Below are 14697 nucleotides of genomic sequence, written 5' to 3'. Positions count from 1 at the left end.
AGGCCCCTAAGCAAGAGAACCTGCACTACCTAATCTGGCTAGATGAATCGACCCAGCTCAGAACCCAGCCAATGGCAGTGCCTCCCGTTAGCACCCGTCAGTACAGAAGTACAGAAGGTTACCATGGTATGATGATCAGAAACAGCAAGCACCTTACGTCATGGGAGTGGCTTTGCCATCTGCAAGAATCAAGGGAGGCTGGCCATTCTCACAATTACACTGCAAGACCTTTTGTAGGTATAATACTCAAGTTAATCTCTCGATATATTTTACTGCGATCTTCTCTCTCTCTTAAGCGTCTCTCAACAAACTCCACAACAAGCAGCGTTGCTACCTTATTCAGACTCCAAGAACTCGTCTTCTCCCTAACTACCTAGACACACACGCAATGGCTCCCACACAACCCGAAAACGCCCAGATTGCCTCAGCGGCCAACAACGAACAACGCCAGTCGCCTCAAGGCGAGATGCAGGAGATCTCGCTGCAACCTATGGTCTCACAGCCGATGGGTGCGTGCTTCATTCTCACTCCTTTTCACCATTTTCCCCTACCTCGATCCCGCGTCTCTCATCGCCTGATCAAGGCCGGTTTGAAGCCTGCTTAGGCACATCTGGAAGGCAACACGCTGACCGTATTTCTAGACCCCGAACGCCCGCACGAAGACACGCAGATGAACCTACGCGGTGGTGACCGAGGTGGTTGCTGCCCAGGCCGTTTCTGCTTCTGCATCCCCTGCCCGCTGCCGTGTGATTTCTGTATCATTTAAAGGGCGAAGACGGGGGCCTATGGCAGCGTGTCGACCTATTGTCGTCCCTGTAGTGGGACTTTGGTAGACTACCTAGTGTACGAGACGAGACCTCTTGGCGACTTTCAATTCAGCTTCTTTCAAGAGGCCAATGTGTGATGATTAATGAACGGTTAATGAGATTTGAATGCCTATTCTCTGGGATGAAATCATGGCGCTTGTAGGCATAATTGTCTATATTGAATATTAGAGAATGTCTTAAGTTGCTCCAAGTTTCACTCAGGTCTTATCGGGCAGACTGCCTATTGTGATTCAGCTGCTACACTGACTGCATTGGCGAAAATTTAAGTAGGTTTCCTAATAATTGGGGTAATTAATTGATTTCTCGGTGCATGCGTGCATGGTAGTATACCCAGAAAGAAATTCTACGATTATAGCTCATTACTTATCTCATATCATCAATACAGTGTCCTTAGCTGTCCAACATCAGTCATGTTCCCAATCCCCTTGAAAGCCGCATCAGCCTTTTCCGCCCTGGTATCCCCAATCCTTTTCGATACCTGATCGATGAACTTCTTCTGCAGCTGTGCCTCCGTCAACGGGTTCTCCAAGCTGCCGATAGCATGCTCGATGTGTTTCTCGAGGGTGCTGCCGTCCTCGAACTCGATCGTCATCGTAGCTTGGTCTTTGCTGAACCGCTTGTCATCCGTCACGACGTTGACCTTCTTCCTAAACTCGACGACGGTCGCATTTGTCACCACCTCGTCCGTGAAATACGTAGGCGTCGCCTCGCCGTAGAGTATCCCCACGGCCGCCGCGTGATATACGCTGAACTTGCCCTCGAGGCCCGTCTTCGGGCTCGTCTTCCCCGTGAGCACTAATACCTCTGAATTAACTTGCAGGTTGATGCTTTTTATCGACGCGATGTCCTTGCCCTGCTCTATGCTCTCGTTGTGCAGCTGCGTCGCTGCATCGATGGTAGGGTGCAACACGATGCCGCACGGGAACGGCTTGAATGTGTTCTTCTCAATCTCCCAGATGTGCCCGAGCTGGTCGAAGTACGCCGTCGCATTCTCGCGTGTGCTCACGACATGCAGCCACCCGTATTTCGCCTCTAATGCTTGCAGCGAACTCGTGTAGTTATTCTTAGCCAGGAGTGCGCCGAGCATGCCACCTTGGGCAGCGCGTCCCACGTGGAAGGACTTCGTCATAGACCCGAAGAACTCTTGCATACCAACTACCTGTGTTGACGCTACGCCGATGGCGTTCTGCATTTGGGCCACGTCTAGGCCGATGAGTTTGCCCACGGCTACCGAGGCCCCGATACTCCCCACGGTGCTAGTGATGTGCCATCCCACGTCGTAGTGTTCCGGCGTGACGCTCAACCCTAGCTTACACTCGGCCTCGACACCCGCGACGAACGCCGTGAGGAAGTCCTCTCCCGTCACAGGGCCTTTCCATTCTGCGACGGCCAGCAACGCACTGGCTACTACCCCCGTGGGATGGATGATGGTTTCTAGATGAGTGTCGTCGTAGTCATCGACGTGCGAGGCGATGCCGTTCAGGAAAGCTGCTAGTTGTGCATCTGCATATCCTTCACTTATAGAACCGTTGGACCCGAGTATGCTCGACGTAGGCGGGCCGCCGAAGAACGGCTGCATCGTAATTTGTGCTATATGGGGCGCATCTTGAGCGTAGCCGCCGATAGCACAGCCCGCCCAGTTATAGATGCTGTTCACTGCTGCTTCGATTACTAGAGGTGTGAGATCCGCGAATGTCAGATTAGTGGCCCACGAGGCCAGTTGGAGAGTTGCCATCTTCGTCCCGTGGCTAGGTATATAGAAGTACTTCGATGCCTAGGCGAGAGCAATGTACTGATTCATTCGTGGATAGACCATAATACCAGTCCTTCCTCTTACAAAATTAATGGTTCATCCTGGATTCCTTCCCATGCGGAGTTTCCCCGTCTACGGCGATGATGTAACGCTTTGGTCGAGTATGGCCATTGCTAATCCCGTGATCGAGTCGGCATCGTAACCTCCGGCCTGTTCCCGTGCCATATCCGAGTTACCGGGATTTTATCCTCTGCAATCGTCAACATACCCCATGCGATATCAGAGAAAGCCGAGTAGTTTGGGGTTCGATGCCCACATGGTTCGGGAATCCACAGCATGCCGGCTCAGGATCGACTAAGCTAGTGTAACTACCTACCGCTGAAGGGCTAATAGTATTCCCAAAGGGTGTTAAAAGGATATCAATTTGGCTTAGAGAGACCGGCAGAGTCGTTAGTTGAGGCTTGATACTCGTGCTTTTGATGACTTATTTCCCCACACTTTCTAAGATCCTCGCGCTTTCGCTACTAGTGAGGATTATCTAGTGGGAGATGAATCGGGGTTCAGGGGTTATACTGTAAAATATCAATTAATTCGATTCGGAGGTTTCCATGCCAAGTCAGTGCCTCAGCCGCCTATCATAGTCCTGGTCGTCTGTACAGTAGAATCACTGGCATACTATGTATGTATAAAGAATGGGGGCGAGGCCAGTTGAGACATCTTGATCTGAATCTGAGATCCATTTCGGGCATACTGACTCATAACATCGAACAGTGTTATCTCATATTTTGTTGATTAGGTTTTCATCGCGTCCCATTTAAACACAAGCCTGCATGAGTTGTTATCTCTCCTTATTCACAAAAGTCGTCATTATTAATGAACTCCTAACACTCGGCATTGAGAGCTTTAAAAAAAGTTTGCTTCGTATTTAAGATAACAATTACTCGATTATCTTAAGAGGTCAAAGGATGAAGATAATGGCTAGCTATTAGTCTCTACTAAGTGAATTATTTTATGCGTCAACACTTAGAATACACTGTTTTGCGATTAAGTCAAGTGTGCATTGATTGACACATTACACCGAGCAGGAGTTAAGGCGCTGGGCAACAAATGAGTCACTTGCCGCATTTTTATCGTGTTCTTAACTGGAGACGAGCATATGCGGCGATTTAAGTTAGTATGCAAACTGTGGTTGCCAAGGTAGCAATGTCAAGCACGCCCTTTCTCAGGGTTCAGGGCGGGGAGAGCTCCAGTTCATGCTGCGGAGAATGGGCTGGGGCCCCTCGCGATGATGTCAGTTATATTGTATATATTGAACTTTACTGCTCTAAAAAGCCTTCAATGGTTGGTACAATCACGGAACAAGATCGAGTGCATTAAATAAATTGCCTGACTCCGACCTGAAGGAAAGTTGCGATATCTACGCTGTGTATAGAATTCCGGCCATAGTTGATATACACACAATACGGCAAGCGCCACGACGATCACGAGGAATATAAAGTTATTAACTGGTTCAACATGGCGTCTTCACATCCAGACTTGACGACTTTCAAAGCTCTCAGGTACGCAACTTAGCTGTTTCTATCTAGACTAGATCAGATATAACAATTACACACTGGTCTCACCCAAACCCTTGAACCCCTCGAAAAGAGTCCTCCAACTAACTGCGCATCTCAAGCTTCGATTGCTACGGCACACTGATCGACTGGGAATCCGGGATCCTGAAAACCCTACAACCGGTCGTATCCCTATTACCTCCATCGCACCCTCTAAACACCGACCCCCCAACAGCAGCCATGCTCCGCCTAGACGAGATCGTAAGCGCGCATCAAGCGCGCACGCCCACGCTGCCCTACAACGAGATGCTCGTAATGTCTCTCTCCGACCTCGCGCGCGAGGCCGGGACCTCAGTGCCCGATTCCGTGAGCGAGCCCTTCGGCAACGCAGTGGGGACGTGGGCCGCGTTCCCAGATACCGTGGCAGGCCTGCAGAAGCTCGCGAAGCACTACAAGCTGATCATCCTGTCGAACGTGGACAACGCCAACGTCAAGGCCACCGTGGAGAAGCAGCTAGCCCCGGCGAAACTAGATGCCGTGTACACGGCGCAGGACATCGGGAATTACAAGCCCTCGCACGCGAATTTCGAGTACCTGTTTAAGCATGCTAGGGACGATCTTGGGGTCGATTGGACCCGAGGCGATTTGCTGCATGTCGCGAGGAGTTTGCCTGTTGACCATGTCCCGGCCAAAGAGCTTGGGTTGCGGAGCGTGTGGATCTCGCGCGGGGGTGAGAAAAAGGATAGCGAGGGCGTGGGAGGTTCGTTGGAGGGGTTGAAGGGTAAGTTGGGCTTTGAGTGGAGGTTTGATACTATCGGTGAGTTTGCGGATGAGGTCGAGAGGCAATTTGCTGCGAAGAAATCGTAGCCTCGTCTCCCAAGAAAATGATAACAACTTCTTCGTTCGGAGTTTGGAGACTTCTGCTTGTCTTATTGATATGAGACTGTGAGAGGATGTTGGGTTATGATAATGAGCGGTAGCAAAAGCACAGTCGTATGAATAATGAACAGATAGCTGGGTTTTGATCCATCAATCAATCAGACACTTCCTCATAACCGGCCATAGAATCTGTGTCCCGCATCCTTGTATCAGCCAGCTCTCCCCCTCTTACCCTCATCCGCGGCCGTCTCTTCTCTTTCGCCGTATCCTCACCGCGCCAGCCCGGCCGAACCCTCATCGTCTTCATGAACCCGTCTGTGTGCACAGCGCCATGCATCTCATCTTCGCTATCGACTGCCTCCGGCAGCTCGTCGCCATCGTACATGTGTATAAGTCTCAAGTGACGCATCAAATTCGTACGCTTCACAATTGGGTTCACAGACCTTGGGCAATTGCTGAATATGCAGAAGTATCCCTTACCAGTCGATGCAGATCTCGACCGTGACCTGCTCCGGGGCCCGATGCTACGGCTTCGACCTCGTACTGAGCCTTCTGATGGGGCAATGCTAGGTGCGCGAGATGTGCGAGCGCGTGGACCTGAGTGTGCCTTCTCATCGCCTTCGTCTTCGGAGTCTTCTAGCACATAAGGGGTTGCCATGCCTGGTTCATAGCGCACGGTTTTGTGCAGTTGTGTCTGGTCCAGCGGTCCCTCTTGTAACGTGTGAAGAGTAAAGCCCTGGCTGAAGAGGTCGGCACATCGTCGCGCAGCTCGGTCGAGGGCTTGTGCAGGGAACCCCGCGAGCGCAGCGGCACCTAGAATATCTCTCCAGTCGCGCATGCGGACACGCGCTAATCTTGGTGGCCGACGGGAGCCTGTGCTAGTTCTGCTGGTCGATGTGACATCCGACAGAGCTTCCGAGCCTCTCCGTTGGCGGGATTTCCTTGTCTTGGACTTAGATTCGTTGTTATTGTCTGTGTACTCGGCGGCTGAATTCGGCGCCGGTGTGGATTCCGAGACATCGTCGTCTGCGAAGCTTGGGAGGCGCTCTTTCCGCAGGCGCGCTATCCGGATGGCGTACTCCCTGTCTGTCTCCCCGTCAAGCGGCGGGTAAACTTTTTTTGGTCGGCCCCTCTTCTTCTGAGCCATTCCAGATGCTTCCGAAGGTCCCTCTGCGACTGATGATGCACGAGACCTCGGTGGTGGTCTACGTGGGGTGGCCGGCGGCTGGGAGCGCGTATTAGAAGGTCTCCGACTACAAGAACGAGAGTGGGACTGAGCACGTGACGATACATCAGACGCATCAGATTCGGAGGGGCAATTGTATTTGGACTGCTGGGCATTGAGGAGGATTGCCAATGCCGCATCTAGCTTTGCTATTATGCCTTGTGTCGAAGGACGTAACAGAGCGTATGATAGTTCATCGTCCGTTGCAACGACTGTCCTGAGTGGAATCATCTCCGCCAATTCGGAAGATTGCTCGTCAACCGGTAGATCATCGATGTCCATCATGTCGCCCTCACTAGTGCTCTCATATTTCAGTGCTCGAGACCTCAAACTTGATTTAGCTTTAGATTTGGATCTGGCACGCCTGGGTTTAGCGCTCATCTCTGTATCAGAGTACTCTTCATCATTCGTTGCAGGGCCTGTCTCGGCTGTATCTTCGGTCTGTTGCGTCGTCCTCTGCCTTGCTTGAAACCTTTCCTTAGCGAACCGTAGCATAGCAGCCGAAATTGTCTCCTCTAGTTCGGCCCTAGGTTCGTATGGCTTTTGCATCCTCAAGAGGAGTCCCTCATCTGTGTCCTCGGTGCGCCCCATAAAACCCGGACGCGGCACTGCCTCCGCGGGCAAAGGCCACGCTGTCCATGCATTGGGCGGCACCCATTTGTCTTCTTGCACTAGCTGACCTGTTGCAATATTGATGTCCTGTGCGGCGTTCCGGGTTAGCAGTTACCAGTCTCCATGTAGCGATGGGATAAACTACCTGGTTAGGAACCGGGTCGGACACATCTTGTGTCTTTCTTCTGTCATGCCTATGCTTGAGCGCAAATGCGTTATATAGATGGACAGAGAGGTCCTGGTTACGAATCTCATTGAGCGCGATGTGCGTGTTGATTTCAGCATTGTTCAGCTGCTGCCAGGTGGACGGGGGGCCGGACCAGCGGTTGAGACGCTCATTAGAGTTATTGGAATCATCAGAATCAGGTTGATACTCATCAGAGTCATTCCCTGGATATGCCATCATGGAATAGTTCGCGATTTAGTTGAGCTGATAAATGCGTGTGACATGATGCATAGTACAGAATGGATGATGAAGACCAAAAGAAAAAAAGATTTCATCCAATTGTGGGTTCAGTTTTTGGTGGTAGGACAAGGAAGGCATCTTGATCTTGGTACGCACCGTAACACTTTATTTTGACAACATCACGTATCGCAGACCATCATTTCGTCTTTACAATAGATTTGGATGATGGCATCAATGCTCAATTTATGTGGTATTATAAATAGTCCAATCTAACATTCCTTACGCCTTTGCCCGTGCCTTCTGTTTCTCTAGTTTTCTCCTCTTTGCACGGAGTTTCTGGTCTTCGACACTCTTCTTATTGTTGGTGTATTGCATCTGCTCGAACAGCTTCCGTTTCTTCTTGCTCAACATGCCCTTAGCTCTTTCAATCTCTTCTGCTTCCTCCTTGGCCTTCTGTGCAAGCTTTTTCTTCGCCTCTAACTTCTGCGATCGAGAATCAACCTTGGTCTGTTTGACAGGCTTGCCACTAAGTTCAGCTTCAAGCTCTTGCTGATTCCGCAGTTCCTCAGATTCGGATTCGTCATCCTCCTCATCTTCAGTTGCATCCTCACCGTCGGAGAAGCCTCCGAATGAGCCGTCATCAGCTTCATCCTCTTCATCGTCTGACACATCGACGTCCATTCCATCAGCAGTAGCTTTGGGTTTCTTCACCGCAAGACTATCTTCTTCCTCATCTTCGTCTACTTCCTCGTCGTCCTCTTCCACGTCACTACCTTCCAAGGCTTCTGCCTCGGTTTCCTGATCTTTCAGAGGTAGCGTCGGATCGTAAGCGCCTTGCGTGTTCTGCACGAACGGGCTTAGATGTGGTGGTAGTTGAGCACCAGGTGCGTACTCATCAGGTCGCTTCAACTCCTCATCGTTGACACTGTCCCAAACCCATTGTGGTTGTATATAGACACGACCCGGTATCCTTTGGTTTGGCGCAAGTTTCTGAGAGGTCTGGTTATCTTCAGCATCTCCATCGTCCTCTGTGGCCGCCTGGATAATTGGACGGTCAACAATTTGATGAGTGATAGACGGGTCGAGTTCATTGGTCGTATATGCACCCTCGCCTAATACGGAGTCCCAACCAATACGCTTGCATCCGAACGCTCGTAGAATAAACTCCAGTGGTTGCCTGGGGGTTTCGCGCGATAAATAAAAGGTGCAGTTCGCGAATAAGGTTGCTGGGCTGCCGCCGGAGTATGTAGGCTGAGGTAGAACATCACCGCCGGGCGCGGCTGGCTCAAACTTATCTATCGCATCAGTGGGTTCGTCTGCTTCTGGTGCGGCATCGGCCTGATCACCCTCAACTACAGTGTCCTTCATTTGTCGAATAAGCTTGTTTACTTCAGCTTGTGTTTTGGGATCGGGTTGGGCTGCAGAGTCGCCATTTGTGAGCTGCGCTGGTTCGCTTGAAACTGTAGCGGCATGGTTGCCCTCAAGTTTGAAAGCGCCAAGTTCAGCAGCTTCGTTATCCTTGTTCTGATCAAATTTCGGAGGATACTTTAGTCCAATCGATGTGTAGAGTCTGAAGTTGACAAAGCCGAGAAGAGTCATGTAAAACTCAACAAAAGTGCCCATGATCCTGAAATCAACATCGCCAACAACACGTTGGTTGAATTTGTAAGGTACAAGCCATAATATGTCCTCGCCTTGAATATTTGCCTGATAGTAGATACCTTTGATCGACAAGAAGGACTTGCGGAGGCTTTGTGAGACGATGAGGTAATGTTCGAATTCAAGACACAGGCGCTCGCAGCGGGCGATCATCTTTGCAGGAACTGTTGAAGTGGAAGGCAAGTTCGCAAACAGGAAGAGCATGGATAGACAGTCATCTAGATCACGCAGAGCATCGACGAAGGTCGGGTAACGGTCGCGGATGACATGATCGAGTGTGTAACGCGGTTTACCGGTTTTTTCGGGTCTGGCAGCATTGCGTTCGAGCCGGCTGGCATCACTGACATCACCACGTCCTAGGGCTTTTGAGATCTTCTTCTCGAGGGCCTTCTGTTCGCGGAATTTCTGCAGTAGAGGCTCGTGTAGAAGAAATTGGATGTCCTTCGCGTAGTAAAAAGTCGTCGAGGCAGTCGAGCTTTTGGAGGCCTTTTTCCTATTCCTTGGTTCTCGGGGGAATATGCTGTCAGAACGTCAGCTTGTGAATTACTCAGACGTTGCATAATAGGAGGAATAGTAGAGATATTCACTCCTCGCAACAACATGGACACGCGACAGTTGGATAGTGATATCTTACCCTTTCCATATACATAGCTTTCTAAAGTCTGGAAGACTGATCTGCAGCTTTTTGACTGCTTGCGTGCGAGTGATGTAGTTTTTGGCATTACCGGCCTCGCCCTTCTTCTTTATCCGACCCATGGCGACGTCTCAATTTGGGTTGTGGCGGGTTGAAAAGTGCAAAGTCGCAATGCGAAGATATCAAGCAAGTGGCTAAGATGGCAGGAAATTTCGAGGATCCCAGCAACTTGACGCGCTAATCGATAAGAAAATGCTACAGTAGGTATCGAGTATCTACCTACCGGTACCTCACCTTTGGCGGGGCGCCCAAACTTTTTTTTTGGCTGTAGCTCCCTGCAGGATATCAGCATATCAGCATATGACAATGCTGACCGCCTTCCTAAAGCTCTTTGGCATAGTGAAACAGGCTTAGCGGAATTCTGACGGGATCCACTGGACAGCAAGACCCTTTATCGATAAAGTCCAACACCCGGGGTACTCTATCCCTGGTTCCGACAGGTGTTGACAGCCCACCCACTCGGCAATCGGCATCGATCCGCTCTGCGTCCAGGGCATCATCAGCTTACACGACACATGGCCGATACGTGCCAGTGCGTATGTAGTAGCAGAGTCACGTATTCCGTATTCCCTCTGATCTGCGCCCTCAGAACACTCCCGGATGATACTTTCCCACGACCTCGGAACAGACTCGGAACAGACTCGAAGCAAGCGTGGGCGCCAATTCAACCTGCCGTCTCCTACGATGGAAGCTAGACTTCATCAACGGTAAAATGGGTTTCCAAGACACAGCTGGTCTCTACGGCGCCGCTGCCGCCCTCCGACTCGCCCTCTTCACCTTCTTTCCCGCCCTTCCTGATCTCCTGACCAGCCGTGTTGAGGTTTCGACACCTGTTACGAGCTTCAAGCGATGTAAGATGCAAGACTTCCCGGTATATGCCATGATGAAGCACCCTACTGATGCCGCATCTTCATAGTACAAGAGGGCTTGTTCCTATACAACCACAATGTCTCCCCGTATGACGGTGGTGTCTACCATCAGGCACCGCTACTTCTGCCGCTCTTCTCCCTGCTCCCTGATGCCTCGGCACACCCATTCTTTACCTACCTCCTCTATATACTTGTCGACATAGCGACTGCCGATGCGCTTTACAAGATTGCAGAGTCGGGCGAGGCTGCGGCATCGAAATTATTTACTTCTGCGCGCAAGGACAGGAGATGGGGTGGCTATGTGGTTGCTGCAATGTAAATCCCCATAGATAGCTCCATGTTCCTCATGATAGTGCTTGCTGACTTTCTGTAGTTTTCTCTTTAACCCATTCACCATTGCCACCTGTTTAGGTCGGCCAACAAATGTCTTCACCACTTGCGCCATCCTCCATGCCGTTGCCAAGGCCATCTCTGGACATCCATTGACGTCTATGCTGGCCCTCTCATTCGCCTCTTATCTCTCCATGTATCCGGTTCTTCTACTCCCGCCTTTGGTTCTACTTGCCTATGACCGGCAAAATTCAGCCAATAGAATCACTTCCCTTGTACAGTTCACTAGTACTGCACTTCTCGTCATTGCGGCCTCTCTCTCGACTCTTTTCACCGCATCATACCTACTTACCGGATCGTGGGAGTTCTTTGCTTCCACTTACGGTATTCAGCTCACGCTCAACGACCTCACCCCCAATGTAGGCCTGTGGTGGTACTTCTTCATAGAAATGTTTGACAGTTTCAGGTCTTTCTTCCTGGGCGTATTCTGGTTACACCTCTCCTCTTATGTTGGCGGCCTGTCCATACGCATTCGCTCACAACCCCTTGCTGTAATTACCATTCTGCTCGGTATCTTCAGCATCTTCAAACCTTACCCTAGTATCGCGGACATCAGCTTATCCCTGGCTGTGGTGCCCTTATTCCGACACGTATTTCCCTTGATGCGATATACATTTTTCGCGGCATCTACGATACTGTACTCTGCCTTCTTAGGTCCAGCCTTCTACTATCTATGGATATACGCTGGCAGTGGTAATGCCAACTTCTTTTATGCCATCACATTAGTCTGGAGTTTGGGCCAAAGCTTATTAGTTAGCGATTTGACGTTTGCTGTATTGAGGGATGAGTGGGAGATAGAACGGCCAGAAATGGTCGGAAAAGAGATTCGACAGATATAGACCTCATCTTCAGATTGGCCCGCAAAAGAGCCAAGCGGCACTTAGCCGTCAGATACCATAATAAAGGAAACAGCCCAAAAATTATCACGTTCAACTTTATCTTGAACAGCTTTGCCAGTTAATTTCCATATTGAATAAGTCCACCTCATATGCTTCAGGGCTAGTGGTCTATAACGATTCGAATCGCTCTCCTCGGTCGATAACAATACAAGTGGCCGGATCAATCAACTTGCCGCCTTCGATGAAGTGCTGGGGTACCTCCGTGGTATAGACGAGTAATCTTCTTTTCGATAAGTTCTCCAACATCGTTAAAGTGCTGAAGAACTTGCTTGAAGTTGTTGTTCTCAACAACTGCAGACATTTTTGTGGAAGGGGGAGAACTAGCCGTTTTCGAGATTAATAGTGCCTGTGAACACACAGGATTGCTAATATTTCGCGGAAGTAGCTTACTTTGCTCGAAATGGGGCTTTATAGACTTGTAGTAAGCAAGTCACGGAAAGTCGAGGTGGCAGATCTGATCAGGATCGAGTTTTTGGGTAGAATACTAGACTTTCTTGTGCACCATCGAAGTTGGTAAGAAAAAAGTGAGAAGGTAAGTTTGGGTAAGGAGGGAGGGCCTCATTCCAGAGATTTCAGCACCAGTCTGATCACTTCTACAGACGACTCAGCCTTCCGCTCTGAAAGGATGTTCATCCCATCAGGCGTTGTGTATCTTTCGCTGTAATATCTTTCTCAGTGCCGAAATGCGCATCACGCTCACGTGTCAAATCTTCCCATGAGATAGGGTGCTATCTCTTTCTACACTGCCGCTATCGTCAATGGGACTTCTATTATCATTTCCTCCCAGCTAGTAACCACAGTGACTTGAACGAGAGAATGAATCCCCGCCATGAGTGATTCTGCCACTTGAACGACCGCTTAAACTACATGTTTATTTGGTTATTCCAACGTTGCTGTGACGAGGTATTAGTTACCAAGTGTCATTCATTCACCGCCACCATGTTACCGATCTCAACGGGATTTTTGAATGGGAACCCAGGCAACAGTAACTGGACAAAACACGAAGATTCGATCAAAGGAGCTCTTCCTGAAAATAAATCTATATAATGAACCCTCCCCCCACCACCTAACCTAGACTTCTACCTTCTACCTTCTCTTCTCTTCCCTCCACCAACTGCGATTTGCACGCTCTACGCGCTCTTCGTACTTTCACCAAAAAAAAAAAAAAAAAACTTCACACACAATTCGTCACTTCTCCTGATATCACAAGAAGTGCGCCGTATCAAACGCCTACTTTTCACAGCTGTGGTAAGTTAACACCTCTACTTATGGTATTGTTTCGCATGCGCAGCGCTCACCTCGAAAACTGCTAGTTCTTAGCCTTCAAGATGTCCGCAATTGTGGAAACCAACAACTTCAACCAAATTCTTCAGTATTTTAACAATGCTGGAGAACTTATTGAGGAGACTATACGTTTCGCTGTTGACTGTCCAATCTGCACGGCCCGTCTGGCCCTAGGCAACCCAGACCTGGACCGGGTGACACAAGATACACATGAACCATACATCATTCTGCCAGAATGCGGACACGCATTTGGGGCCACCTGCGTGCAGACTGTAAGTTGCCATCGCCACCTACAAACTTCACCCCCGTCCAGCCTGAAGTGGTGAAGTGTATGTAAACTGACTAAGAGAATATAGTGGTTCGCGACTGGGGAGGATGCCTGCCCAATTTGTCGTACACCAAGCTCCTGCGCCTTTAGAAACAACGTCTATGTCCTCGGCTCCCACTTCAGCGCGATTAATCAGGCCGCCGATATCAATATCGCCCGCGATCTGCTGAACGGTCGTCCTGTGCGTCCCAGACAGCCAGCACTGCAGCAGGTTCGCAACAGACCACGAGTGAACGTCCGACGACCTTCGGCTGAAGAAGTTCTCGCGTCCGAGATATTTAGAGCCTTGCAGACAAACTTGCAGCCCACCATCCAAGCCGCCGCTCGATCAGGCGAGGAAAATGACGATCACTGGGCTCTCATTCACTCTGCACCTGTAAACCGGCGAAACTGGAGAGAGAGTTCCATTGATGAGAACCATCGGATAGAAGATGCTGACGCCGCCGGAGTCTTTTATGCGATCCATCGTCAAAGGCGATGGGGTGGCCAGTTAGACTGGGAACGGGTCGAGGTGCAAGTCCCCGGTGCCAGAATAATGGTTGAGGCGCGGACTGCAAGGGATCGGCCAAATGCCGACAGGGCTCTTCTTCAAGAGAGCGAAGAATTTTATGAGGAGGAGGAGAGTATTTTTGTTTATCCATGAGCAAGGCCAAATTTGGTTGGTTTACAGTACATATGACATATATGACCCCTGATGAATGCATTTTTTGGGATAATTGTAAAAGTAGTAAGGTAGAACTGGTGGAGGTGAAGGTTAGGTGAAGTGGGTGGGGTTGTAGATAGCTTCAAGTGGCAGGTGGCGGGTGTATCTCTAGACGTCAGAAGATTACAAGGGAGTGTCAGGGCTTGATGTAGTTTTGGTGGAGAATCGACAACTGCAGATTCGACTTTGCCTTGCTCAAACCTTGAAAAATGAATCCTCATTCAGTGTATACTGCAGTCTCCAGTAGTGACCCTGACAATATGACTAAGTTGTATATGAACTTCTCATCTTTACCATCTCAGACTAACAAGATAAATCAGGGGAGCCAATTTACCATAATCATGTTAAGGAGTCGGTGGCCATGCTTGTTGTCTTCGCTCCGTGCCAGAGATGTGTTGCTCGTTGGTCAGCTCGACCTTTATGTCGCATTCGTCCACAGCAGATATTAGGGGTCATAATATCTATACGCTACATTTGAGGGAGATATCAACGGCTATAAGAAACCTTCTCCTAGTGCCATTGCTTGCTTTGCTTCTCTTTCACATACTGCAGTCGTTCAGGAACTATTTGATACTCTAGACTCACTAAGCTCTATACGATTTTCTTCACGTTTCTC

The 14697-nt window shown here is 49.8% G+C and overlaps 7 protein-coding genes across 7 annotated transcripts; 4 read left to right on the top strand and 3 right to left on the bottom strand.

Moving 5' to 3' along the window:
* Positions 1–388: 388 nt before the first annotated feature.
* On the top strand, positions 389–766 carry F5B22DRAFT_648155 (uncharacterized protein; the record flags this gene model as incomplete). The annotated part of the gene is made up of 2 exons (XM_047978983.1): positions 389–509; positions 642–766. The coding sequence occupies 2 exons, from the start codon at positions 389–391 to the stop codon at positions 764–766; spliced, it is 246 nt and encodes an 81-aa protein (XP_047829348.1).
* A 217-nt stretch (positions 767–983) lies between these two features.
* Positions 984–2658, bottom strand: F5B22DRAFT_285609 (2-methylcitrate dehydratase PrpD). Its single transcript, XM_047970344.1, has one exon. It carries the CDS (start codon positions 2560–2562, stop codon positions 1204–1206), a length of 1359 nt encoding a protein of 452 aa, XP_047829347.1. The 5' UTR covers positions 2563–2658; the 3' UTR covers positions 984–1203.
* A 1190-nt stretch (positions 2659–3848) lies between these two features.
* F5B22DRAFT_285576 (HAD-like domain-containing protein) lies at positions 3849–5083 on the top strand. The gene is made up of 2 exons (XM_047970342.1): positions 3849–4139; positions 4256–5083. Exons 1-2 carry the CDS (start codon positions 4096–4098, stop codon positions 4998–5000), a joined length of 789 nt encoding a protein of 262 aa, XP_047829346.1. The 5' UTR covers positions 3849–4095; the 3' UTR covers positions 5001–5083.
* Positions 5039–7433, bottom strand: F5B22DRAFT_285594 (RNA polymerase I-specific transcription initiation factor-domain-containing protein). The gene is made up of 2 exons (XM_047970343.1): positions 6995–7433; positions 5039–6936 (listed from the first exon to the last, which is right to left on the bottom strand). Exons 1-2 carry the CDS (start codon positions 7253–7255, stop codon positions 5167–5169), a joined length of 2031 nt encoding a protein of 676 aa, XP_047829345.1. The 5' UTR covers positions 7256–7433; the 3' UTR covers positions 5039–5166.
* F5B22DRAFT_285569 (Pescadillo N-terminus-domain-containing protein) lies at positions 7434–9838 on the bottom strand. The gene is made up of 2 exons (XM_047970341.1): positions 9549–9838; positions 7434–9434 (listed from the first exon to the last, which is right to left on the bottom strand). The coding sequence occupies exons 1-2, from the start codon at positions 9668–9670 to the stop codon at positions 7535–7537; spliced, it is 2022 nt and encodes a 673-aa protein (XP_047829344.1). The 5' UTR covers positions 9671–9838; the 3' UTR covers positions 7434–7534.
* A 220-nt stretch (positions 9839–10058) lies between these two features.
* On the top strand, positions 10059–12170 carry F5B22DRAFT_285537 (GPI transamidase subunit PIG-U). The gene is made up of 3 exons (XM_047970340.1): positions 10059–10459; positions 10525–10792; positions 10851–12170. The coding sequence occupies exons 1-3, from the start codon at positions 10321–10323 to the stop codon at positions 11704–11706; spliced, it is 1263 nt and encodes a 420-aa protein (XP_047829343.1). The 5' UTR covers positions 10059–10320; the 3' UTR covers positions 11707–12170.
* A 751-nt stretch (positions 12171–12921) lies between these two features.
* Positions 12922–14312, top strand: F5B22DRAFT_285535 (uncharacterized protein). Its single transcript, XM_047970339.1, has 3 exons — positions 12922–13014; positions 13080–13322; positions 13407–14312. Exons 2-3 carry the CDS (start codon positions 13095–13097, stop codon positions 14019–14021), a joined length of 843 nt encoding a protein of 280 aa, XP_047829342.1. The 5' UTR covers positions 12922–13014; positions 13080–13094; the 3' UTR covers positions 14022–14312.
* Positions 14313–14697: the final 385 nt, after the last annotated feature.

This window comes from Xylaria bambusicola (genome assembly GCF_022495145.1).
Source record: "Xylaria bambusicola strain CBS 139988 unplaced genomic scaffold F5B22scaffold_31, whole genome shotgun sequence".
In the NCBI taxonomy this organism is placed as follows: domain Eukaryota; kingdom Fungi; phylum Ascomycota; class Sordariomycetes; order Xylariales; family Xylariaceae; genus Xylaria; species Xylaria bambusicola.
This window is presented reverse-complemented; position numbering and strand designations above follow the sequence as displayed.